Here is a 25,511-nt window from a genome sequence, read left to right as displayed (position 1 = left end):
AAAAAAACTCTGTGGCAGAGAATCGTATTTAATTATAACTACGGTTTATATTCAGTGAGAATAAATCTGAATTATATCTCAGCTTGTTTTTGGAAGTGAAACTTTATTTTTGCCTTGAAGCAATCGAACAAATAACTACTGTGTCATAAAGTCAGGGTTATTCTGAGTATTTTCCAAGAAAAAAAATCCTGTTACTTTGGCTTTTTTCCTTTTTTAAAAGTAAATTCACAGGAACTTCTCCTTCGACAGCAATGTTGTTTAATCCTCGTCTCCAAGCCTCTTGCAGAAGCTGTTTATAGTAACAACCATCAGTGGATATATTTTTATTAGAAACTTTGTAGTTCAAGGCTTGATAAAACTTTCAGGAAGGTGTGCTTACTTAATCTGATTCTTAAAAAGATATTTGCGCTTATCTTTTCAACACATTCTGACTGCAAAGTTGTGGTGATATGATGACCTAGATCACTTTGCTTAATTTTAAGCAAAGTCAGAGGTTTAAAAAGTCTCTGCTGAAAGCTAAATTGAGGGTGTGGTTTTTGCACAATCAAGAATTTGTTTCTTAAGAATAACAGATGATTTGTAAAGCTTAAGACATTGTCTGTAGGAATTATTATTTAATGCTGGTTAATAACAAGCAAAAATTAAATAAGTTGTGGCTTTTCAAAGTGATTTGCAAAGTTGTGAAATCATTAATGAAATTGTTCATTAATGTTTAAATGTGTTTCTTTTTCAGCAGATCAGAATTTCAGTTCGGAAATATCAGAATTTGTGTAAGACTGAGGCCTAAAAGCTTTAGTCAAAGCTCTTCAAAATAGCGAGATACATCATGCTTACCCCACTGCCCCTCATCCCCACTCACTGAGCTTGCAGTCATGATGTCAAGGAAACAGACACACAGTACAGATTGCACCAAGAGGACCTATTCATGACCTAATATGATGAGATAAAAGCCTTACAGAAATGTTAGAAATCTCACCTTTGACAGACCTCCAACGTCCAGATAAAAGCAGATAATGAAGACGTTCCAGGCTACCCAAAGTGCGGCCCAAACAGTGTACTGCAGAAGAGACGCAACAATTAGTTGACAGCACATTTAGCAGAAGCAGTAGACAGAAACTAAGTGAACCTAAACCAAAATGACATGTTGAATCAATTAGGTTCTTAACAAAAGGTGGAGGAGAGAATCCATCCAAAGCAACATGTTATATAGTTAAATCTCTATCAAAATCATTATTATAAAAATTTGAGACCACAATAAGTCATTTAAAAACTTTCTACACAAGTGAAATGCAAAAAAAGTGTAATGTAGTGATAAAATCAAAGAGTAGACATCTGTAGCAGCAGAGATTAAAATACCTTATTTCAAGTTGATCAGATGTACAGTTCATGTTGGTTGTAAACCCCCCATAAGACTGAATGCTCAAATTAAATAAAAAATATAAATTAGTTTTAATTTAATGGAGTTAACACTTTTAAAAGCAGATTATTCTATCTTTCTTCACATGTCTTCTCATAATAGTTTATTTTCTAGTTCAACTTAAAAGGATATACTGTATGTCTAATCAAAGGTGGAAAATGTTTCAAAATAATTTATTATGGTTCTATTTTTTGACATCACAAAAAGAACAGTTTTTCAGAGGCACCTGTGCACATTTGGGACCTAATGTATACAGACAGAAACCTGCCATTTGCATATACATGACCTGACTTTTCTGATGTTGCCAGTAAGTTTAGCCATTCTGTGTCAATCCTGTGGGAGTTGTGGCTTTTTAAACTGCTGAGGCCAACTGAAGTTCACGACTCAACCATTTAGAAAATTGTACAGTCAGACAGCCAAGTGCTGACAGATACAGAGTGGTACTGGGTGGTATTCACTGACAGAGTCGTCAGAGGCAAGGTTGTGAAATCCTCTGACTCATGATGAAATATGTACTTAAAGTGTCAAAGTGAGAGCAAAGGACAAAGCTGCAGCACCATAAAAACATGCGTGTTGATTCACAAAGCCCCTTAGCTCAAGTTCTCCCATTTTCCACTTGACATGAGAGAAAAGCTTCGACTTTCCCTCCTTCCGCTCCTCCTTTCACCTCATGCTTCCTCTGATTCTGCAGTTTATCCGGTGCAGCTTCACTGTACGCTTCTTTATCTTTCCTGCCTCTCTTTATTTACTCTCCTCTCCCTTGTTCCAATATTTTCCTGTTATTAGAATCGCCATCTGTGCTCAAAATATGCGTTTAATGCCTATTATAAATAGAAAAGTGTCAAATAAAAGTAAAAGCTCTTTCCTAATAATTCACAGTATATCCTAAACACTCCTGTGCCTTTTTTTTTTTTTTTAAGAATGACCTTTTCTGATTAGGAACTCAAAGCAAAGTTTAAATCAGATTAACTCCTGAGTCCCCCAACCAAGGTTTCGCCTGCTTTAATTAGCCCAAACTACCAGGGGATTACAGTCACTTAATAGCATTTCACAATCCACAAAACATTTCACCACAGTCTGCAGTTTCACAGGAAAGTGACAAAACCTACAGAACTCTGTGCACACAGACTGAGAGCTTAGTACTAACGCAGCACTGTTTGAAAAACACAAAGAAAAACATGAATAAAAAACATCAGGAAAACACTCAGGCCACTTGTTATGTGCACTTGTTCAACTGCTGTTTAAACACAAATATTGAAAAAGCCGATTACAATGGCAGCGGCTTCTTTTATTAAGGAATCGCGACATGATGAATTTGACTGAAATTCAAGTTGAGCCTCAAAATGTGGAAGACAACATTCTGACACGATTGTTGATGCCAAACTGAACTAGTACTTCTGGAACAGTTGGTCTACTGAACTTGACCATTTCAAAGGTTTATATTGTGGTCAGAAAAAGAGATAATGTCCAGGAAGTGGCAGTTGTGTAGAGGAAAATGCCTTGTTGGTGTCAGAGAGCTGACATCAACAACCGGGTGCCACTCCTGTCGGCGAAAAACAGGAAACTGAGCCTCCCTTTCGGACAAGATCATGAAAACAGTTTGGGAAAAATGTTGCCTGTTCCCTTGATTTCAACTGCAACATTCAAATGGTAACAGCAAAATTTGGCATAAACAACAGGAAGACCCCAATCTATTCTGCCTTGTATTATCAAGTCAGGCTGGTGGTTGTGTAATGAGGTGGGGAATATTTCTTGGCACACTTTGAGCTCCCTACCAGCTAACCATTATTTAAATGCCACAGCGAGTATTGCTGCTGAGCATGTTCATCCCTTCATGACCATAACAATGTTCTGTTCCATATCATAGTTAGTCACAGATTGGTTTCTTGAACATGAGTGAGTGTCATGGCCTCCAAATTTCCCAAATTTAAATCTAATTGGCATAAATCTTTAGATGACAAATCTGCATGATGCAATCATGTCAATATAACTGAATTAACATCTAGCTGCATGTAAAGAAGCCAATAAATGTACAAACCAAAAAAAAACAACATGCACCCCTTTTTGATTATTAATCTTTTTTTGTCGCTTTTACAAATCGATCAAGATTTTTTTTTCAAATTGGCTTTTATGACAAAAATAGTTACAAAACTAAAACCTTTAACGTCAAAGTGAAAACTGATTTCTACAAAATAAATAAAAATATTTAATATAGAATATGTGATTGCATAAATATCCACATTCTTCAAGTCAGTATTTAGTATGGCTGTAACACAGCATGGACTCCGTGTGGACAGGTCTCAGTCAGGCATGCATATCCGAACACTGCAGCTTAACTCCATTCTTTCTTTGCTAAAACTGTTCAAGCTCCGTTAGACTGCGTGGGGATTGGCTCTAAACAGCCCTTTCTAACTCCTGCCACAAATTTCCTGTCAGATTGATATCTGGGCTTAGAATAGGCCACTACAAAACATCCACCTTGTTGTCTTCAAACCATTTCTGTGTAGCTTTAGCTGGATGTTTTATGTCAAAAATAAATGTTCTCTGAAGACGTAATTCTCTTGTACATGAAAACAAAATGTTCCCCAGTAATTCTACATTTTTACTGCTTTGATTTTGCTTCCTAACTTGAAAAGCTTTGCAGGGCATGCTGCTGAGAAGTATCTCCACAGCATGATGCTGCCACCACCGTACGTCACAGGACATACAGAACTTTCTTCCACTTGACCATGGAGTCTCCCAGACATATTCCACATATTCCTTCTGTTTATTGATGATGTATTTAACTGAACTCCAGGGGATGTTTAGAACCATAAAGATTTTTATGTATTTATCCCCTGGCTTACACTTCTCAATAACCTTTTCTCTGATTTTCTTGGAGTGTTCTTCTGTTTTAATGGTGTAATTGGAGCCAGGAATACTGAATAAGGTCAATTCACTGAATAACCAGTGAATTGACCTTCCAGACACAGGTGTTGAATCTGCTGCACACTGATTTCAATGGGGTGAATATTTAGCAATCTGTCTTTACTTTGAAATTAAGAGGTTTATTGGCCATTTATTTTATTAATCAGGAGTGATTTGAAAGATTAAAATGGTAAACTTCTTTTATTAGGCACTGTAGGGTTCCAGTTTGCTTTACTCACCACAACAATGTATCGTGGCCGGTACTGGATGGTTCCAAAGAGGCCCAAGATTACAATGATGATATGGAAAAAGTTTGCAAGAATGGGAGCCCATTGGTAGCCAAGGAAGTCAAACACCTGTCTCTCCAAGGCCAGCACCTGAAGAAAACAAAGACATAAGATTATTAGATAATATATGTATACATACTGTATATATGATGGCCTACGATTTTTTGTTTTGTTTATGGTCTGACATCCGAGGCCGTTTGTTCTAATGTTTGAGGGTGTTTCCTAAGGATGTCCTAAAGTGTACACCGTACATGCCAGACAAGCTACAAAAAAATTTGTCAACACTTTTAAAAATAAATTGTTTCTTGAGGATGGAGATGCCAAAACTCAAAGGTATAAATGTTTCTTCATTCCACAAACAATTACTGCAATCATTATGCAAAATTTTCAGTTCACACTTTGAAAGAATAAAGCATTATTTGACGTTTGTAATGGTTTTAATTCAAATGAGGTTGTCTATGTCTATGTTTTGATGTATTTTGCTGCGTCTGCTTCTTCAGTCCAACTGTTTTCAGTGGTTATGCCTCAATTTTGTTTTACTGTCAGTCAAGAGTTATTTCCTCTTCAGAGAAAAATAAAGTCCCTCAAAATCTAAAAATAAATCTGAATTGAATAAGTAGTTGATACACTTTATTTGTTCAACCATAGACACTTCACAATATGTCTGTCAGGTACTACCAGAAATTACTTGTTGCTTTTTTATAGTTTAGGAAAAAATCCAAACTGAATGAGTTCAACAAAATTTGATGCATTGCTGAAAACTATTTGGTTTATGGTATTAAATTAAATTAAGTGTCAACTGGTCAAAATGAGTGAGTGAGCATATATAAATATTTCTCCACATAACATTGTTAAATGTCAATTCAAGAAATTATGTGTTTCTCCGAACAAACCAAGAATCTTGTTCAGACAGACTTAACAACAACAGCCCAATTGTTAAGCTCCCAATGATGGGAGCAGCCAAAGGGGAGTTTTGTAAAACCAATAACGACAGACTTATTGATGCAAGTCTGAGCTAAAGAAGAGATCCTCATTTCTAACCTTTCTGTCAATGGCTCCGAGCAATGGAAATACTCTGGGAACTTTATAGGACATGAAGTTCATAATAACCTGCATCGACTTCAGGCCTTTATAAAAAAAAAAAGACAACATGTACACATTTACGCTGTACACACAAGCAATAGCAGAATGAAAAAGTTCACAGTGGAACTCATAGCTGCAGAGTTGCCTGTTTTAGCTTAGTTTTTGTTTCTGCCATCAGAAAAAAAAACTGCAAGTTACTTTTTCCTTAGCCATGCACAAGATAATTTCCCATCTTTATTCATTTTTATTTGAATCCACATCTAAGTGCAAATTATTTTGTACAACAGAAATCAAACACATAAGAAAAACAAAATCTATCAGCATACCATTTAGGGAAAATACATAAAGGGGTTATATAGCATTTAATTAAAATTCCTGTTCCGATCCAATTCCATTTCATTCCGAGAGTGTGTGTTGTTGTTTGTGCACCAGTGTGCTCAAAGAAACGGTGTCTTTCATCGCATCCTGACATGTCACTTACAGCCAAACGTTTGAAGATGGATGAGGGAGGAAAGAAATGTCGTCTCTGCTGATACAAGAAGGAACACACGCCACTGAACACACACACACACAGCACTCCCTGCTCATCCTCATGTAGCAGAGCAGGTGACAGCAATTCGAATGCAGTGATATTGGAGGGAGATGATTGAATCCGGAGTGATAATTAAAAAATATTTATACAGGTAGGGAGCGAAGGAGCAGAGGATGAAGTGATTGAGCCATAATGCGCATTTAGCTGAATAAAGTGAAGGAATGCCTTTGCTGTAAAACTGAGATAAAGCATAGCTGCTTCTGCAAGAAACCATAAGATAAAATGACAGAAAAAAAGGAAAAACAAGGGAGGAAAAACAAGAAAACTATGGTTCCAAAAAAATACAGCTAACTTAAACGACAAAGGTCATCTCCACTTTCTGAATGTCACAGAGTACGACCATATGGGCAGGAGTAGCTCATGCCTACGGTGAGATCCAGGTATGGGGATTATCATTTTCTTTGAATGTTAGGTCAGTTTCCCCCACTATTAGGGGAAATTGTTTCCCAGAAATACTTAAAAAGAAAAACTATGATAATTTCTTATTCAATTTTATTCTTATTTATTTGTCTTAGGTTGGTCTTGCAACTCGCTCTGACTCTTGACAGAAATCATCCAAAAACAGTTTCAAAATTTAAAGATTTCACCATCGGGGTTTGGAGTTTCATCACGGAATATTTCAAATATTCATCACAAAATATTTAACATAGGATGAGTGATTGCTAAATATTCACCCCGTTCAAATCACAAATCAGTGTTTAGCAGATTCAACGCCTGTGTCTGGAAGGTCAATTCACTGAATAACCAATAACCTTATTCAGTATTCCTGGCTCCAATTACACTATTGAAACAGTAGAACACTCCAAGAAAATCAGAAAAAAGGTTATTGAGAAGTGTAAGCCAGGGGATAAATACATAAAAATCTTTATGGCTCTAAACATCCCCTGGAGTTCAGTTAAATACATCATCAATAAACAGAAGGAATATGTGGAATATGTCTGGGAGACTCCATGGTCAAGTGGAAGAAAGTTCTGTATGTTTTTTGGGCCATCAGAAAAAAAAATGCTATGCCCACTGTGACGTACGGTGGTGGCAGCATCATGCTGTGGAAATACTTCTCAGCAGCATGCCCTGCAAAGCTTTTCAAGTGAAGTCATTCCACTCATTGTTTTAAGATAAAACGTAACATGATATTAGGACTTATGAAAGCAATATAAGAGTATTCTGAAATACTGTCTTCCACCAAACACAAGTCAAAACTGGGTTTGGAAATGTTAAAACATAAAGCTTCAGTAGTGGCCCTGACCTCAGTACTACTGAAAATTTATTGGCTATATTTAAAGCAGGATCCATGCCAGGACACTCTCCAAAACAAACAAGCTCTACAAAATCTTCCAGGAAGTGTGGTTGACTGATAAAGCAAGATAGCATTAATCTGGTGGAACGGCCGAATCTCAACTTATTGAAAATGTAAATAACATGCTTAAAATTGAGTTTCTTGCCAATAAAATGCCTCAAGTATGTAGATCCTGAGAGAATTTGAGAAAATCTGAACATTAAAATTCAATCACATGGTCCTAATTTCTGTTTTTAACTTGCAGTGTATGCTGAACTCAACACACACATATCTATTCCTTCCTCTGAAATATTTCCACCAGCTATTGAATTAAAGATGTGTGTAGGCCTAAGAAATGTTAGCATGTGTGGTCTCCCCTAAGACATGCTGCAGTAAGCCCATCACATACGCAGCTAACTCAATAATCCACCGAGATGACAACAATCAATCAAAGAAAAAAAAAAAGGGCTTCTGCCCGCCCAGACACACAATCAGGCATGCACAATCACACGAAACCCATACGGCACAATTAGTCCACAATTCATGGGAAGTACGCTGCTGGAGAGTGGGGCGGAATTTGATCAAAAGATACCAATGCTCTTCCAGGAATAAAGCGCGGGCTACATAACCGGCCCGTAAAAGCCTTCCACCGACCTCCGGCGAGCACAAATCACTCCCTATGGAGCGACGGAATCCCTTTCTGTGCATTTTGGGTTTGAGTGTGTGTCTGTGTGGAGAAGCAAGCTGCCCACATAAATGACTACTCCCAAGATAAATACTCAGGGCAAGAGTATAGCAGGATGCAACAAGCCTCTTCCACCCTTTCGCTACATTCATCGTCATCTCTGCTCTCACTTTAGCTGTTTTCTTAATCTATTTATAACTCTCCCAAAACCCATCACTCACTCAGTTCTTGAGCCACGTGATGCCAGATTAGGATCACAGAGCTCAATCCTGCTCTTTCTGTCAGATTATATTAGCCGGCGCGTAGACTCAGGTGTGCATAAAGTGGCAAGCAGAGCAGAAACAGAAATTCGAGTCGACAGTTTTTCTCACCATAATCCCCAAAACATTTCAGGCATCACCGCCTTCTTTGACATGAAACGAAGGAGAAGAAGAAGAGAGGGAAGTAAGAATGATGAGCGGATCAGAGCCAGTGGAAGAGAGAAAAATAGGAAAACAGGAGGAAAAAACACTTGATCTGCATACTTGGAAAGCTAATTAAGACATGCATGTGTAAGATAAGCAGCTGAAATCCTAAAAGAAATAAATAAATAATCCAGCTTGGGTTCCAATCAGACCTAAGCACATTGCAGTCTTTGTTCACAACAGGTAGGAGACGTTGTAAATGAGACTGCATTGCTCCCTCAGAGCGAGAGAGGACACCTGTGACTGGTGACCCCTCTCATTTCCACACCTCTCCACCTTAGCCCGCAGATATTATGAATCCCATCAGTGCCTCTCTTTCTCTGGGAGTCTTCTGTGAAATGTCCTCAGGTAACGTGTTACTGGCTGTGTCATCAGGAAGTGTGAGCGTGTGCCTGCCTATGTGACTTCAGGCAGCATGACTCGGTTTCCTCCTTGTTCAAGGGTATGATGCTGATACAGAGGGGATGTCAGTGAGCGAGTCGAGACAGATGTGAGGGGCTGCTCTTAGGACAGATAATTATTTAGGGTCTCTTTTTTTTTTTTCCTCTCTAGCTTTAACAAACGGTTGATTTTGTTTACGTTCAACAGATTAGCCGAACTGGCCAAGCCTGAAAAACTAAAACACAAGGGTAAATGATCTGTAATTCCCAAATGATTACGGTCGTTTCATGGTCGCCTTTCCCTCCAACTGGTAATTTATGCGCTGCCTCTAGTCACTGAATAAAGATTTTAAAAAATGCACACCATGGTACATTTAAAAAAGCCAGTTATGCTCAGATTCATCCTTTTCTTCACCACTGCTTGAGTTTAAAAAAAAAAGAATCCTTTTATGCGAGAAAAGGAACATTCTTCTTTAGTGAAGCTTCCTCAGCAATCAATGCTTCTGAATTTTGGAAGATAAAATCACCCCGAGGAGGCAAACAAGGTCGAAGGTTCACATCTAAGTTAATAAAGTTGTTAATATTAACTCATTCTGGTTGGCAAAAACTGGAAACCTTGATTTCATGTGAAAAGGGCACATTTTTGGTGAAAAAGGAGATCTAAGAAAGCAGAATAAAAGGACAAAACCTGCAGAATTTTGTACAACCACCATATCGCAGCCAGTTACAAAGTAAAGCGTTACTGACGTCAGACCACTTTTTTCAGTAACGAGTAATCTAACGCGTTACTATTTCAAATCCAGTAATCAGATTAAAGTTACTTACCCAAATCACTGTGTGTCACTGCGCTACTATTGCGCTACTAATTTGTACAACCACCATATCACAGCCCCACCATTAACCCTTAGACACCAACGTTGCAAAGGGTGGGACTGTGATTCCCAAATAAAAGACTAAATTTACTAGGATTCCATAAGATAACATAAACACATGGCTGTTGCAAAATAACTGGGTGCAGGATTCATTGCTTAGACAACAATAAATATTAACTAATTATTCTTCAATTTTCTTGAAGCTCTGACTCCAGACAGCCCATTCTGGAATCTTCCCCAGACTTAAATATTTGCTTCACAATATTTAAGTCTGTCATTGCTTGTGGTTTGTCACATATTTTTACTGCATGTTTTCCTTCCATTTAAACTTTCCAGTAATACGCTTAGAAATATTACACTATGAAAAGTCAGCTTCTTTAGCAATAATGCTGTGACTTACCCTCCCTGTGGATGATCTTAGTCACCATTTACTGGACAACTGTGAAGTCATCGGTCTTCCCCATTACTGATCAGGCCACACCATGGCCATTATAATATATTTCTGAATTAAAATGCAGTATGCATTATTGTTACATAATATTAAAATTCCAAAAATCACTATGTGTGATTAATAAATTTGTTTTCTTACACAAACTGATTGCTATTCTGAACAAGTTACAACATTCTGGTAAAACTTATGCATGCTTTAATAAACTTCTATATTATACTATGCTTAAGGTAAGGTATTAAGAGTCAAAAAGTTTTGAACAAATGCAATTTTTATATGTACATGGTCATAATTTAATTTGTACAGTAATCCATAAAAAAACCAATTCTGATTTACATTTTTGCCGCTAAAACAAAGTTAAAAAATTTAAACACATCTTTAAAAAGAATTGCAACATTTTAGGCAGAAAAAAGATTTGGTGGTACTCTAAATTTGAAAAAAAAAAGAAGTCATCATGAAAAAGATATTCATCAAATTCTAAAGATTTTGTATTTATAACAAACATGCAGTATAAACCCCTGAGCTATGCTGTTTACATTGATGTTAAATAGAAAACACACCCTCTCCTAATTCTAATGTTTCATGTATAAATAATCTGGTTTTAACTGGGTTTTATATTTATGTGACTTTGTATGCTTTCTTTCATCTTTATTACTGAACACTCCACTTAGCACCTATGACTATTACTGCCATTACCTACAAGGTAACTTTAGCAGAAGATCTACTAATATGCCTCTGTACTTTCACTCCTTAGGTTCAGGTTAAAACAGTTAAAAAAGGGCATTAGGAAGCAGCTGCCCTGCTCTGAAGACAAAAACAGGCTGCAGTCATATGCCACATTGGTGCCCAACACTTTTCAAATGTCCCCTACGTTGGCAAGGCTTTTTTGTGCTTTTTCTCCTCCAGAAGACACTAAGGCACTTCTTTAAAACTTTCTCGAATCTAATTTTTCACCTCCTGCCAGGGTAAAGTTATTAGGCCTCGGTGACTGCCTGGGCCCAATGAAAGTGTGTGACTAATGGTGTCAATCTCAGTTTGTGTGTTTGGGTGTATGTGCGTGTATGTGCGGCTTTCAATGGACACATGGTGAGCTGGATAGATGGATAGCCCTCGGTGACGCTTGGCCTACCAGAGAGACACAGAGATTAACAGGCAGGGTGCTTTCATAAGCCACTTTCTTCTTTTCTGTTTGAAATATGGTCTTCACGGTGAAACACAAATCACCAACTCCCTTTAAGTACCTCTCACTTTAGATGTTGACACTAAAAACACTTTAATAACAGGGGTGGGTTATTTTCAATAAAAGTAAAGTGAATTAATTTAACAGCACGTTTTTAGGATGAAATTTGTCCAGTACTCCTCCTGTTAGTAACAAGCTAGTATTATATCTCTGCCAATATAGGAACATAAAAGAATCCAGCCTCAGAAGACAATACACACTTTGAAGTAAATCGCCCTCGGGACTTTAACTACCTTTACCTTTTACCTTTGTGTTGCCTGACTTGTGCTGTAAAGCAGCCTGAAGTTTATGATTTAAGCTAATAGATTTGGTCATTTTAGATCATTTTAACAGAAGGGGAATTTTAGTGAACTTTAACTGAGTGATGCAGCATCGCTGAAAAATCAATTTCAGTCACAGTTTGAATTTTGGCTGTGTGAAGTAGTTAGTTCAAATGGAGCATCAGAAAAAGAAGAAGAAACAGAATTTAAGTGTGTTTGAATGTGGTACAGCTGTAGATGATCTACTAGGAGTTTGCCGCACAACCATCTCTTGGGTTTACAGTGAGTGGCCCAAAAGAACAACTAATGCAGTGACCTTGTTGATGTCAGAGGTCAGAAAATTATGAACAGACTGATTTGAGATGATACATAGGCAACAACAGACCAAATACCAACTTCTTACAACCCAGATTTCTTGAAGAGGTTGGGCTGCAGCAGAAGAAGCCCATACAGGTGCCACTTCTATCAACTTGGAACAGAAAACTGAGGCTAAAATTCATACAGGTTCACCATAATTGGACAATCAAGTACTGGAAAACCATTGCCTGATTCGAAAAGTTTCAATTCCAGCAGAGCCAGTTGAAGGTTGTTAAAACTGAGCATTAAAACAATATTGTATGGATACATGTACCATTCTACCAATGGTTCTGGCTCGTCGTGGATGTGTAATGGCTTGGGGCATATCTTCTGACACATTTTGGACTGTTAAAATCAAAGCATCAATCAAAGAGCACAGTGAGTATTGTTGCTGAGAGTGTCCAACCCTTTTTGACCACAGTGTACCCATCCTTACTTTCAGCAGGACAACGCACCATGTCACAAAGCTCAAATCACAAACTGGTTTCCAGAACATGACAATCAGTTCACATTATGATACTAGATCTCAGTTCAAAAGGGCACGATTGGTATGTAGTAGAGCAGGAAATATGCAGCACATATTGGCAGCTGATAAATCTGTAGCATCCCTTCATGGCATCATTTCCATATTAACACAAATATCTGAGAAACATTTGTGATGCCCATTTTTGTCTATAAAGATAGGGTCTCCAGACAGATCCTACAGCAGTATATCTTATAAAGTAGCTGGTCAGTGCATGGTGAGGTTGTGTCATCAGTTTCTGCTGCATGTGTTAGATTCAGTCTTAAACTGCAGAAGTTTTGTTTCTCTGCCTAATTAGATTCAGTCTTAAATTACCTGTGACTTGAAATTCAAATCAATTCAGTCTTATTCAATTTAGATTATGAAAGAAATATGCTAAAGGAAAATTAAATATTGTAACAACACAAACTGAAAGCGTCAGTTAATTGCTACAGTTTCAAAGCCTGAGCCCGAACTTGTTCTCAGTCTGACTCAACACCTCCCTGCTCAGGTTTTGACAAGAGGCTGTATCCCAGCAGTAATAATTAGCAATGCTTGTTGTTTTGAGTAAGGGCATCCATGTGTTAAATCTCTCACCGGATTAACAGGATTGTGCATGTTGCTTATGCTGCAGTGTTACACGCTTAGGAAGGCGATGTTGGAGAATTGTTCTGACAGAATTATGGCTTTCAATTCTATTGAAACAAAAGGCTCATACACAATAGTCTGACAGGGGTATTAGTCTTAGTTAGTGCTGATATTTAGATAAAGATACGCCCTAAGTACAATGTACAGCAACAGCAGATGTTGTGATTTCTTTTGTGACTCAGATAATCCACACATCTCTCTTTTTGACCAACATGTTTGTTTAAAAGTTTGTAGCTCGGATCTCCCTACATATTTACCGCACAAAAAAAGAAGTGAGAATTCATTAGTCGCTTGTGAAACAAGGACTAAAACCCCAAAGTTGAGGAGGAAAATTTGATGGAGACAAATATGCATTCAGCTGAGTGTGATCTGTCAAGATAGTCATCACAGCTGTGGAACTCCCAAAGCAATTTATTCAGTGCCACACTATAACAAATGACACCAATGGAACCATTGGAATGGAAAGAGAGAAATGGGCTCTCAAACAGTCCCACTTTTATCTCCATTATGCCTGAATATTGCAGCGTCACCGATGTGGAACACACACACAGACGCGCCACCGTGAGCCGGCGCCTGGATGGGAGCGTCGACAAGCTCGCATCTGCCAGCCCAGTGTTTTCACTATAACCACAACATTAATGATGTGTTAAATTGAACACATTAAAATGGAGACTGGTTGTAATAAAGGTCACTTGGGAATGAGAGGAAGGGGGTTTGCCACAAGCACACACATATTATTAAAACTAACATGCTGAGAGCATGAATGCTGATTCAAAACTGCAGCCATGACTGAAGAAGAAGTTAGCACTGATAAGGAACAAGGAAGGCTTAATTTATTTCAACATGTGATTAGGTTTTAAACTGAGGTTGTAAAAAGAGGGAGCTGGAAATGAAAAATCCCCAGCTGGATGTGACTAAAGGATAGGGATCAAAATAGACATCTTTGGAGTGACAGCTGCTCTAAGAGAAGGATGTATAACCCCTTAAGTTTTCAGCAAGCTAACCCACAGATGTTGTCTGCATTCATCTCTCTTCTAAGGGTGCCAACTTGATTTAAATCAAGTTGTCTTCTTCTCTTCGTCATATGTTTAATGTTGCAGGCCATAAAAACGGGTGAATGAAGAAAAGTAGAACTTTAAATTTAAAAAAAAGGTAAGTGAAAAGAAAACATTGGAGACCAGATATCTGGGGTCAAACATCTTATTAGCTCAAATAGAGAGGTTGAACCTTCTCCCATCCCCCAGTTCCTTTCTACCTCTCGCCTTTTACACACCTTTCTATCTAGCCAAAATCTCCAGAGGCTTTCTTAAATCAAATGGCAATCAATAATTCAAACATATTCCAACCTCTAATCTCAGCAGGGGGCGATGTGCGGGGGGTCCAGTGGGGGTAGTGCCGTAAAATGGGAGGGAAAAGGAGATATCAGACAGCTTTGTTAGCTTTTTGCATTCATTAAACATTCAAGCAGAGCTTCACCTCAAAAAAAAACAAAAAACGCAGGTGAGATGATGACATACTGAAGCTCCAGGGGTAGGGGATGTGTGTGTGAATGTGTTAAGGAGTCACCTTGCCCTGTGACTCAGTGGAAGCCTCTGTTTAATCAACGTCTTTTGATGGGGCTTTTTTTTTTTTCAGCTAAGGCCAGACATGACCTGTCAAGATCTGCTCTTCCGTGGATGAGGGCTGTTCTAGCGAAGCAATCAAGGCAACCTGGGCCAAGACCACAATCAGCGCTGAACACCAGGGGTCCGACTGACAGCAAGCTCACCACTAAACACACACATACTGAGGCTAATTATGGCAACCTGTCTGACCTTCAAAAAGAAAATAGTAAATACCCAGAGACAATGTAAGACAAGCTTGGGACTTAATGCAGTTTCTCTGGTCAACAGTCTATTGGAGAAGTCTGCATTTAAAATAAGTGACATTTTTATACAAGGCCCAAACAAGCAGTATTTTACAATTTGCACTGAGATAACGGAGCAGCATTTCAGCAGAATTGGAAGAATTTAGCTTTTTTTCTTTGCTTTGAATCTCATCTCATCTGCCACAATAGTTGGACGGTTCAACCTTTGGTGGATTGTTGGTGCAAAAGCAGCCACAAAGAAGCTCCAAAATCATTGCTGATCAGAAAGATGAGTTGTTGTTTTTTTTTTTCCTCGGTAATTGAAGTTCTTACTCTAGATCTATCAATTGTTGACAGAAAACAACCTGCAGTTTTCCTGGAGCCATGTGCCAGACACAGCACACATGTTGATGAGAGATGTTTAAGCCTCTACTTTTTGGCTTAAAATTATATGTTTGGTGGAAAACAATCCAAACACAGAAATATGATGATGGCAGCATCATGCTGTGGGGTGGCCTTTTCTTAGGCAGGGACAGGGAAGCTGGCCAGAGATGGATTTAGTGCATACAGGAATTCTTTTGGAAAACCTATTAGAGGCCACAAAATACTTGAAACTGGAGCAGTCTTAACTTCCAGAACAACAATGCATCTAAAGATACATCTAAATCTACAATAAGGTTTAGATCTGCAATATACGGATCAGTTCCAGTACAGAACTTAAAATTCTATTGAGACGTGAAATTTGCCGTTTATTGCAACTCTGAATCCCATCTGACTGAGCTTTGCTATTTTGTTGAGCAGTACAGAGAAAAGTTTCAGCCTTTTGATGTGCAAAGTTGGTAGAGAGACACCCTAAAAGACTTGCGGTATAACTGCAGCAAAAGTTGGTTTTAACAAAGTATTGACTTGGTGGTGAATACAAATGCATACCACACTTCTTAGATCTCTAAGAAGTATCTATTATAAGTGACAGGAAAGTCACATATCAAGAAGCAATATGAGAATACAAACACTGCTTGGATTTCATTTGCAGTGTGGCCAATATGGTAATCAATGTAGATAGATGCTTGCATTTTTAAAAATCATACCCTGCTCAAACTAAATTAGACCAAAAGTTTCCCATAAAAAATGGAAATGACTAAAGAAGCCATTGGGTCTCAGAGAATTCTCTCTATATACCTGCTCCGTCCAACACAAAGAGAGAAAATTTATTCCCACAAGGATAAATCAGATAGCAATCCTTTCTTTGTTTGCCACTATCTCCGAGAACTAAAGCAAACACCAAACAAATGGGTTGTTGCCCCTGACAGTATGAATCACAGCCTGGAAAAGGGTTATAAAAACTCAGTAGAAACCCCAGGAAGGCAAAGACAACGAAGAAAATAGAGAGATAAAAGAGCTGTGAGCATTTAATCTCCTACTACCAGTATATCTCTTCTATCAACCTGGGGTTGCTGAAGAAATACAGTTGATTAACATTAATCACACTACACTCCAGCACAGGCGTGATAAAGAAGTTACACACTCTCTGCAAAACACCCAACCAACAAGTTACCCTGAACAGATGTCTGCATCTGTAACCAGTTAAACTGAAATACTGTTGCACTTCCCAGCAGCATCTTTCATATTTCTAATCCCACCATGTTATGATCTATCACTTCTGGTGGGAGCAGGTGAGGAACGACAGGATTATCCAACAGCGCTAACCGTGACTCCCTGCTCTGCAGGCCTGACAGCGTATAGTGTTTTACTGCCACGCAGTTTGTTTCAGCTCTAGTAATAACCCTTAATTACAACAGGGTGACAAAGTAATATATGAAGTGAGGCCAGGGCATTTTGTGTGCACACACTTAAATTCAAGCTGAATGTCGATACAAATTGATGTGTATCAAATTGTACTGATATATATCAATGGCATACATGCATCAGGAAATTTGCATTTTACTGCTCTTGTGAAGCAAATGATCCAAGTCCTTGCATATGTAGGAAAAACAATGACACAATCCAGATAAAACTGATTTGTTCTTTTGCTAAATAAATCAAACAATAGAGGAAAGGAAGCCAAGTGACATCACCTAACCCAGTGGGCAAATGCATGCAAGAATTGTTGGTGAAAAACACTCAAATGGTTTAAAAAGAAAAAAAAAAGATGGGCTTGTGTCACTGAAACTTACATATATTATTATTACTTAATATGTTCTTTGGGGGATTTATTGATCCCCACACAAAAATCAGAGGCTGATGATCAGTGTTTAGGGCTAAGCTCATTTACAAATATCAAATTCCTTCTGGTTGCCAGTCTGAGAAAGAATGAGTGCTCTTTGCGCTATATTATGTTCAAAAGTCAAAACCTAGGACCTTAAAACAATTGCTTAGTTTATCTCACATTCTGTTTTAAATTTCACATTTTATCAAAAAAGTCCATTCTTTAACCCAAAGGACTCTCTAATTATTTTAATGCTTACATTTTCAACAGTTCAATAAAAAATACCCCAAACCTACCTGTTAGCTACAGCTAAGTAGTAAACAGGTAGACTTTAAAACATAAACTTTAAAATGAAGTCAATATTAACCCTCTACTCATTTTGTACTGCTATAATAACACTTTTCTCAAAAGCAAACATAACTTTTGAAATGTGGATCTCTGCTGTGGAACATGTTTTCTGACATGCTAGGCTAATGTTAGCTTGCTTTGTTCTAGTTCAATACGACTCGTTGATAAAAGCAGCTCATAGCTTGTCTTCCTTGCACTTTTGATTTACCAGGTGTGGCAAAAACTTACAGAAAGAGGTCCTTCCACAAGCTAAGTGACTTCTGCAAAAATTGTAATTATTGATGACTAATGGGTTATAGCTGCAAGCTGTGCTGTGTTCATGTGTCTGTTGGTTTAGAGTGCCGCTCTAAAAGAAGATGTGAACTGACTTTTGATTGACTCTGTTCAGTCCAATTCTGGAACCAAGTTTGTGCCTTAAGAATCACTTCTGGAGTCATAAATCTAGTCAGTTACTATAAATCTTTTCTGGAGCTCAGAATAGAAACAGCTGCTCTTTCAACTGATCTCAATCTCCCACAAGGAAAATCATTTCCAAAAAATGTTTCCGTCTGCTTTATGAACAACAACAACTACAAAAACACCTTAAACAAGGACAAAGCCTTCTTATGAGGAACTTTTTAAGACTTTTTCTGCCAAACCTTTCCAATTCAACAAGCCTCTGCAGCATCTGTTTTTTCTCACAAGAGATCAAATGAAACTTCTATTTTAACTTGTCTTCCAAAATCTCTCAAAAGCTGCTTGTGCATCTTTTACACAAAGGCTTTAATCTTCACCCAACATCAGACCTTCTAACCTTTCCCTCACAGTGAGGAATGTGCAGCTGTAATTCTGGGCGTGTCTGAGAATGAGAAACGGTTCATGCTGGTTTATGTGTTCTGTCTATCAGAGCAATTAGTTCATTCCGGGAAAACAGAGTGCCGATCTGGGAGAGGGTGTTTGTCTGCCCTGGGAGTGTACCTATATGAAATTCTCACCAAATGATAACTTTGAGTGAATATGTCCCATTTTTGAGGTACGGACAAAAAGATTTACAAAAAATAAAATAAAATGTACAGTTGAATTGTTTAAAAACAGGTAGCCAACAGTCTTTCAAAATGTCTTTGCCCACTAAAACAGCAGATTTAAGAATGTGACAATCATTCCCAACAGCATGGAAAAGGATAACTCAAACTATTATTTAGGTTAATTTTTTGCCAGCACAGACTTCAACTTGCTATTGGAGCAAGAGGAAAGGACGGGGAAGTTCTCTTTGGGATTAAAACCCAGTGTTCTACATTCACAACATCACATTTTGAAATGTGGCTCCATGTTGAAAATGAATTTAAACCACTTGTAACTCTAAAGAGGTTTTTAGATAATAAAAAAAAACCATTGCAACACATTTTCTAGAGGAACAGCAGCCACTTGCAATCCATTCTTTTAACCTTAACAATAAACACCTCCGGGGGTTATCAATGTTCTTATTCTCTCAAAACATAAACAACATAAAATCTTGTAACATTTACATTTACATGACTTTGATGAGGACATTAATCTGATCTGCCTCTGGCTTCTGCAGTGGAAACAACAAAAGCTCCTGGAAAAGTTTCCTGCAACAGAAAAGCTCCTTCAAGGCATATTTCTAGTACAAGAACCGCTTCCAACAACAAGGATAGTTTATCTGTCATGTTTGATTAAAGTAAAAATGTTATTGATTTATTGATTTTCAACTGTAACATTTAAAAAAAATAGTTATCTGTTTATGGGTACAAATAAAACCAATCACAACAACTGTGGATCAAAAAACATATTTTTCAGAAAAGATGTGATGCTGCTGCTCTGTCTGTGAAAAACATGTTTCTCTTTTTTCTTTTCTGTGAATGTTACAAACTTCCTCTGAAAGTATTACATCTCTCTTTCTAATTATAAATGCTGCGAAATGTTGAGAACTTTATAGTTATGCGGAAGGTTTTAATCCTGAAGAAGCTGTTGCTCATTTTCTCACCTCAGAGCACAGAAGTCTGTGAAAACCCCATCAAAATTTGCTTCTGTGACATTTACAGTGACTGCAAATAAGCCTGAGAAAAAGCGTTCAGTGTTTCACAGTCAAAACAAACCCGGAGTCTTGAATTCCTTTAGTTTCCACACTTTGACTGTCAGCGTTTTATATCTTAAACAGCTCAGTTTGTCTTTCTTGTAAGTTCAGGACAATTGTACCTTCTATCCAAGGAGCCACAAGATTAATTTACAACCACATCCTTGTCATGTCCAGCGGCTGACATTTACAATAGTCCTGTTTTTTTGTTTTTTTTAACCAATTGAAACCCTTCCACTCTGGGTCAACTTCAGGGCAACACCTTAACCTACCAACCCACTGAGACAAAAAAAAAAAAAAAAAGACAGAAAAAAACTGAGCTTACTTGTGTCTCTGAGTACAAACAAATCATTACAGAGACAGGGCTTCCAGCCAGTACTTGCTACTCTCCAGGGCTGATCAGGATCCTGACAACCATCCAGCACTGCTGTCTGCAACAGTTAGGCAGCAAAGGGAAAAAGGAACTGAGGCATTTCGATCAATATAGGCTCATTATCTGCTGCCTTCTGTCCCAGAGAGATGAGTCCCAGCGCTCGGCCGGCCTGTTGATGAGCAGAGCGCACCACAATTCAATTAGGGTATGGCCAAGATGCCAAAAGAGGTTTGATCAAAGCACTCTGTTGAGCTAATTAGCTCACGCTGTGGTTTATGAGGGCTATTTTTACATCTGAGGAGAAGACTGCTCTGTTTTGTTAATGGCAGTTTTTCTTTTTTACTGTGAATTGGGTAGGGAATAACCTGGCTCATTGTGGATTCATAGGTATAAGCCAGGAGATAGCAGGGTGTCCCTGGTGCTGCTCAGAGCACATGCCCACATGTATATTCATGCAGACAAAACACATACACAACCAGAGGGTCCTTCAAAGGGTCACCAAAAGGGTTTAACACCACCCCCTTTTTCACAGATTACACTTGTCAGCACAGAGGTGTGTGTGTGTTTGTGGTGTTGTGTGGCTCCACGACAGGAAATGTGAGGTTATCAAGAAACAGCGGCGAGGAGAAAACGAAGCCGTCCGCAGAAATCTTCAGGGGCTTTTTAAGGAACCAGCTGACGTCTATATAAATCACGTTAAAAATGGTTGACCTCCTTCTTTATGGTGAGACGAAACGACCTGAGGCTTGCAAAGGAAAAACAGGTGTGTTGCTCGAGGTATATTACTTAAGAGACTTAGACACAATTTTAAGAGTTGATAATCGAGTTCCTTGTGTCTAATTCTGTCATATGTCACTATAATGTCATAAGTCTTCTATCCCTATCTATTTAACTTATTTTAACAATGAAGGTATGGTCATATGAGCTCAGTTATGCTGAGGAGATTTTAGTAACTGACTGGATTTTTAAAATATCCTTTAATATGATCATCCCTGTGATTTTTCTGTCATAATGCAAAATGTCACATCACATTTATAAGTGATTTAATGATTACATTTAAGGTAATATTTGTGAAAACCTAAAAAATAGACATCATGGTAGAGCTGTATTATTTGTCTTTGTGGATGAAGCATGGCTGGTATACCTGTTCTTAAAACAAAGAGAGAAAAAAGGGCTTCAATTAAACTCATGCAAATACGTGTCTCTGATATAAAAGTTATCAAGCAAAATATTCTAGCAAATGAAAAATAAGCCCCCTTGTCAAAAAACAATAACTTAAACCAGGGGTGTCAAACTCCAGTCCTCAAGGGCCGGTGTCCTGCAACTTTTAGGTGTGCCTCTGCTGCACCACACCTGAATCGAATAATTAGGTCATTAGCAAGGCTCTGGAGAACTTATCTACACAAGGAGGAAGTCATTAAGCCATTTCATTCTAGCGGTTTGTACCTGTGGCACATCTAAAAACTGCAGGACACCGGTCCTGGAGGACTGGAGTTTGACACCTGTGACTTAAACAGTTCCACTTTCTTAAGATACAGCAGTATTTGGGCAGTATGAAGCAGAAATAATGCATTAGCTTGTCAGCGTCATAGTTCTAAATAAATAACTTCAGGCACAGCAGCATCCAGAAACTTAATTTAACCCACAGAAAAGCTAGAAGTGATGGTATGGTTAATTGTTAAATAAGATATTGGATGAAAAGAAAAGCTCCATTGTATTAGTGCATGCCCCTTTGTCTACACTCAGTTTCTGTTTTGAATTACTTCATGCATGATACAATATATCAAAACCTCCCTGTTTGTCTCTTTGAAAGGAGCATTTTATTGCTTCCTCAGATGTTGAGAGTGGCGTTTTACTCGATGGCATGACCGAGCTCACTTTTAATGCCACTATAAATTACACTGTCACGCTCCGTCAAGTAAACTCTGCTCCATCAGTGATGGAGAGAAAGGCGAGCCTGAGGAGCATCATTTGAGACTTCACTACAATCTTTTTGATATCACTTTCGGTGACTTTGTGAACTTGAAAAGCTGAGTGATGTTTCATTGGTTTCACATGCTTCAGTATATGATGTTTCCTGATGAACACAACTCCCAAACACTAAGATCATCCCATAAATGCAGGTTTCACCTTTATTTACATAGAAAGGTGGCAGCATCAGGGGGTCATGCTGGGTGAGGTTTACTGTGAGTAGCAAACCTTGAATGTGTGTGGTGCACTCTCACAAAGAGTGGGATCTTAATCACATTATTCAGAGTGCAGTTCATGAATGTTCTTCAGACCAGCATGTTTTCTTTCCATTAAGAGGACTTCAAACAAAAAAAAACTGCACTTTAAAAATAACTTTAAAAAAGCTAAACCACAAAATCGAGAAATTTCAGTCTGTTCTCACATTAAGGCTGTTTTCCCATTTTCAAAAGTAGCAAAAACAAGTGCACAAACTTACCAGCTGTAAAGTGCAAATAAAAATGAGAGTGCATCGTCCGCTGCAGCAGCCCATTGTGTCAGCGGAGGGAAACGCGGTGACTCTATGAAGGACTTGGTATCGAGCTCTCGGCGTGCCGTCCAGACTCAGTCTTGATCCAAACACCGGCTTTGTCCCATCCTCCTCCGGCGTCTTTTTAACTGAGCCCTGGGAACAGCGACCAGAGTCGGCTGGGTTGCTCCGGACGTGTCTGTTTACCTCCGCTCTGGCCGACCGGTCGCACTGGAGGTGACTGGCTGGGAGACAGGGAGCAAGCCGGTGTGTGTGTAAAAAAAAAAAAAAAAAAAAAAAAAAAAAAAAGAGGAGGAGGGGCAGGGAGGAGGTGGGAGGTGGTCGCAGTGGCGCTGGTGGGGCAGACACACTGAAAGACTGACTGAGGGCGTCATCGAGCAGCGATTTATGGCAGCATCAAGAAATAACAATGATAATAATATTAATAATAATAGTTACCATTATTATATCAGTATTTTTAAAAATATGCATTAGTAAGAAGAGTATTGTTAATAATCACATTTTCACTCATTTTTATTTTTTTTTTAAATGAACAGACTGTTGAATAGATGTTTTCATGTCTGTGTGTAACAGGGCTAGTGTTGTTAATTAAGCGTTTAATAATGACTTTAGTTCCTCGGGGTCAGGACATTACCTAACCCCTTCAAAAAAATGTGGAGAAGTGGCGCCATCTGGTGTCTAATAAGAGAGAATAAGAAGCACACAGGGGATTATATTCAGTGTACTACCGGATTGCTTTTGGACGCCTTCGGACTTGGGGGACCGAGTTCAAATGGTTTCCTTGATAAGGAAGCCATTTGGAGTTTGAATGGTACATTCAACATATGGAGACACATAGTTTTTCTGTAGTATTAGCTTTATCGAGGAGATTTGTAATACACATTGTACATTTCTTCTGGTATAATAGGAATATTTAAGGACACTGATCATTACATATTTATATCTATAATTATGAACTGCAAATCAGTTTGTTTTAATGTGTAGTTCCTTGGATCAACTCTTTCTGTAAACATTGTTTTGTCCCTATCGTTTTTTTCAAAGTGTAATTTTGTAACTTTTTCTGATGGAAAAATTACTAGGATAAGAATATTCGTTTGACATTTGAATGTAACTTAAAATAAAAACGCCTTTAAACACCTCTCCCTGTTAACCTCATGTTCTTCACAACCAAGGTGGCTCCCACTACTTTCCTCAACAGATTCATAAATGTTTCAGACTTTTGAGGGATGACCGGGGAAAGACTTCGGATCTAATTTCATCACACACTCCTCCGTTCTATTCCTTTTAAAGCTCCGCTCCTCTTCTTTTGGCATCCTTCAGCTACACTGCCCACCTGCATTCGCCCTGGCCCAGAAGGAACTCCCCCCTTTCAACATTGCCAAAAATAAACAATTGGGTAGTCTCTATGGAAGTCGACAGAAGGGAGTTACTTTATGTTTTAGGAACTTTAAGTCTATGCACCTGTGACAGTGTGATTTTTTTAATTTATTGAATAATCACTGTTTAATAGGTACACTTAATTTTATGTAAGGATCCACATACAAATGTTCACCTTCATCTAAAATTCCTTTTTAAATACTAGCGAATGATATATTTAAATATTTTGACACTGCATAGCTTTTTTTTATCTCATCGGTCTAACTTTCCTGTAACATTTGCATCTGATGTGCTTCGCTGGCTACATTTATTGCCATTGTTGTGTTAAAAGAGTTCAAACAAATTCAGCTTTTATTGCAGGAGCATAAATTCACACTGAAAACCTGAAAATTCCTGGAAAAATCTGAGGTCCCAAATCCACTATTGTTGCTGGAGTAAATAATAATAATAATAATAATAATAATAATTTATTTATGGGTTCTAATGAAGCAAAGACCAACATGCATATACAACTCATCTCTAGCTGTTGTTGCTTTGTAACTTTTTATGATTCCTTTGTTGATTTGCCAATATGCTATGGGTCTTTATCCTGGATCATCTGAGACATTTCCGTTTTCTAGCTAAGTCCTCAATTTATTTTTAGATATTTGACTAGTTACACATTTAAACAGTGGGTTAAACTATGTCTTCTAAAAAGGTTTGTAAGGTCAGGCCTTTCCAACAACAAGCACTGAAGATTTAGTTTTACCTTGGCTGACATCTGTTGGAGTTTTGACAGTTCAATTTTTCAAAGTTTTTTATTATTAGTTTATTACTTTTTTTTTTTTTTTTTTTTACAGGGTTTTATACTTATTTACCAGAACTGCTAATAAATATTAGTGGCACTGTGATGATTTCAGTTACTCAGAAACTGGATGTCTTTTGAAATTGCATTTACAGTCTTTATTGCATCAGCTGGATTAAAAAATATAAACACTCCTTAAATAAGGGTTGTCAGTTTATATGAATCAGTATTCAAATAATGAATATTCTTAGGTCTTCATAAGACTTTAAGATTTTAATACACGTTACTTTAAATAAGTCAGAGCAGGAAGTAGGCTTACAACCAGAACACAACCGTTCCTTGCATGCACAATATTCACAGCTGCATTTCTTATGAGAACATCTAAGTGTGTACCAGAAGATTGTGTGTGTGCGTGCGTGGGCGTGGGTGTGTGTGTGATTGGTGATAGCTGAAATAAGGTCAATGTTATAGTTCTGACTATTTGAAAGCCTGTTTGAGGCTCTACTGTGTGTTCCCATTTTGCCCGACACCTCCTTTTCTCCTTACTCTTTGTTCGTGTGTGTGTCTGTGGGGGGGGGGGGGGGGGGG

General features: G+C 38.1%; 1 protein-coding gene across 2 annotated transcripts in view; it reads right to left on the bottom strand.

The window, feature by feature from the left end:
* Positions 1 to 23,025, bottom strand: part of nkain4 (sodium/potassium transporting ATPase interacting 4) — a 51,617-nt gene extending 28,592 nt beyond the window's left edge. For both annotated transcript variants that reach the window (XM_032576370.1, XM_032576378.1), the window contains exons 1-3: positions 22,712 to 23,025; positions 4,564 to 4,701; positions 977 to 1,057 (exon numbers count right to left, since the gene is read on the bottom strand). In XM_032576370.1, the coding sequence (XP_032432261.1) occupies positions 977 to 1,057; positions 4,564 to 4,701; positions 22,712 to 22,765 (273 nt within the window). In that variant the 5' untranslated portion in view covers positions 22,766 to 23,025. The remainder of the gene's footprint in view (positions 1 to 976; positions 1,058 to 4,563; positions 4,702 to 22,711) is intronic.
* Between the last annotated feature and the right edge of the window lie 2,486 nt (positions 23,026 to 25,511).

This window comes from Xiphophorus hellerii, chromosome 1 (genome assembly GCF_003331165.1).
Source record: "Xiphophorus hellerii strain 12219 chromosome 1, Xiphophorus_hellerii-4.1, whole genome shotgun sequence".
Lineage (NCBI taxonomy): Eukaryota > Metazoa > Chordata > Actinopteri > Cyprinodontiformes > Poeciliidae > Xiphophorus > Xiphophorus hellerii.
The sequence above is the reverse complement of the archived record's forward strand: the minus strand, read 5'-3'. Positions and strand labels throughout refer to the sequence as shown.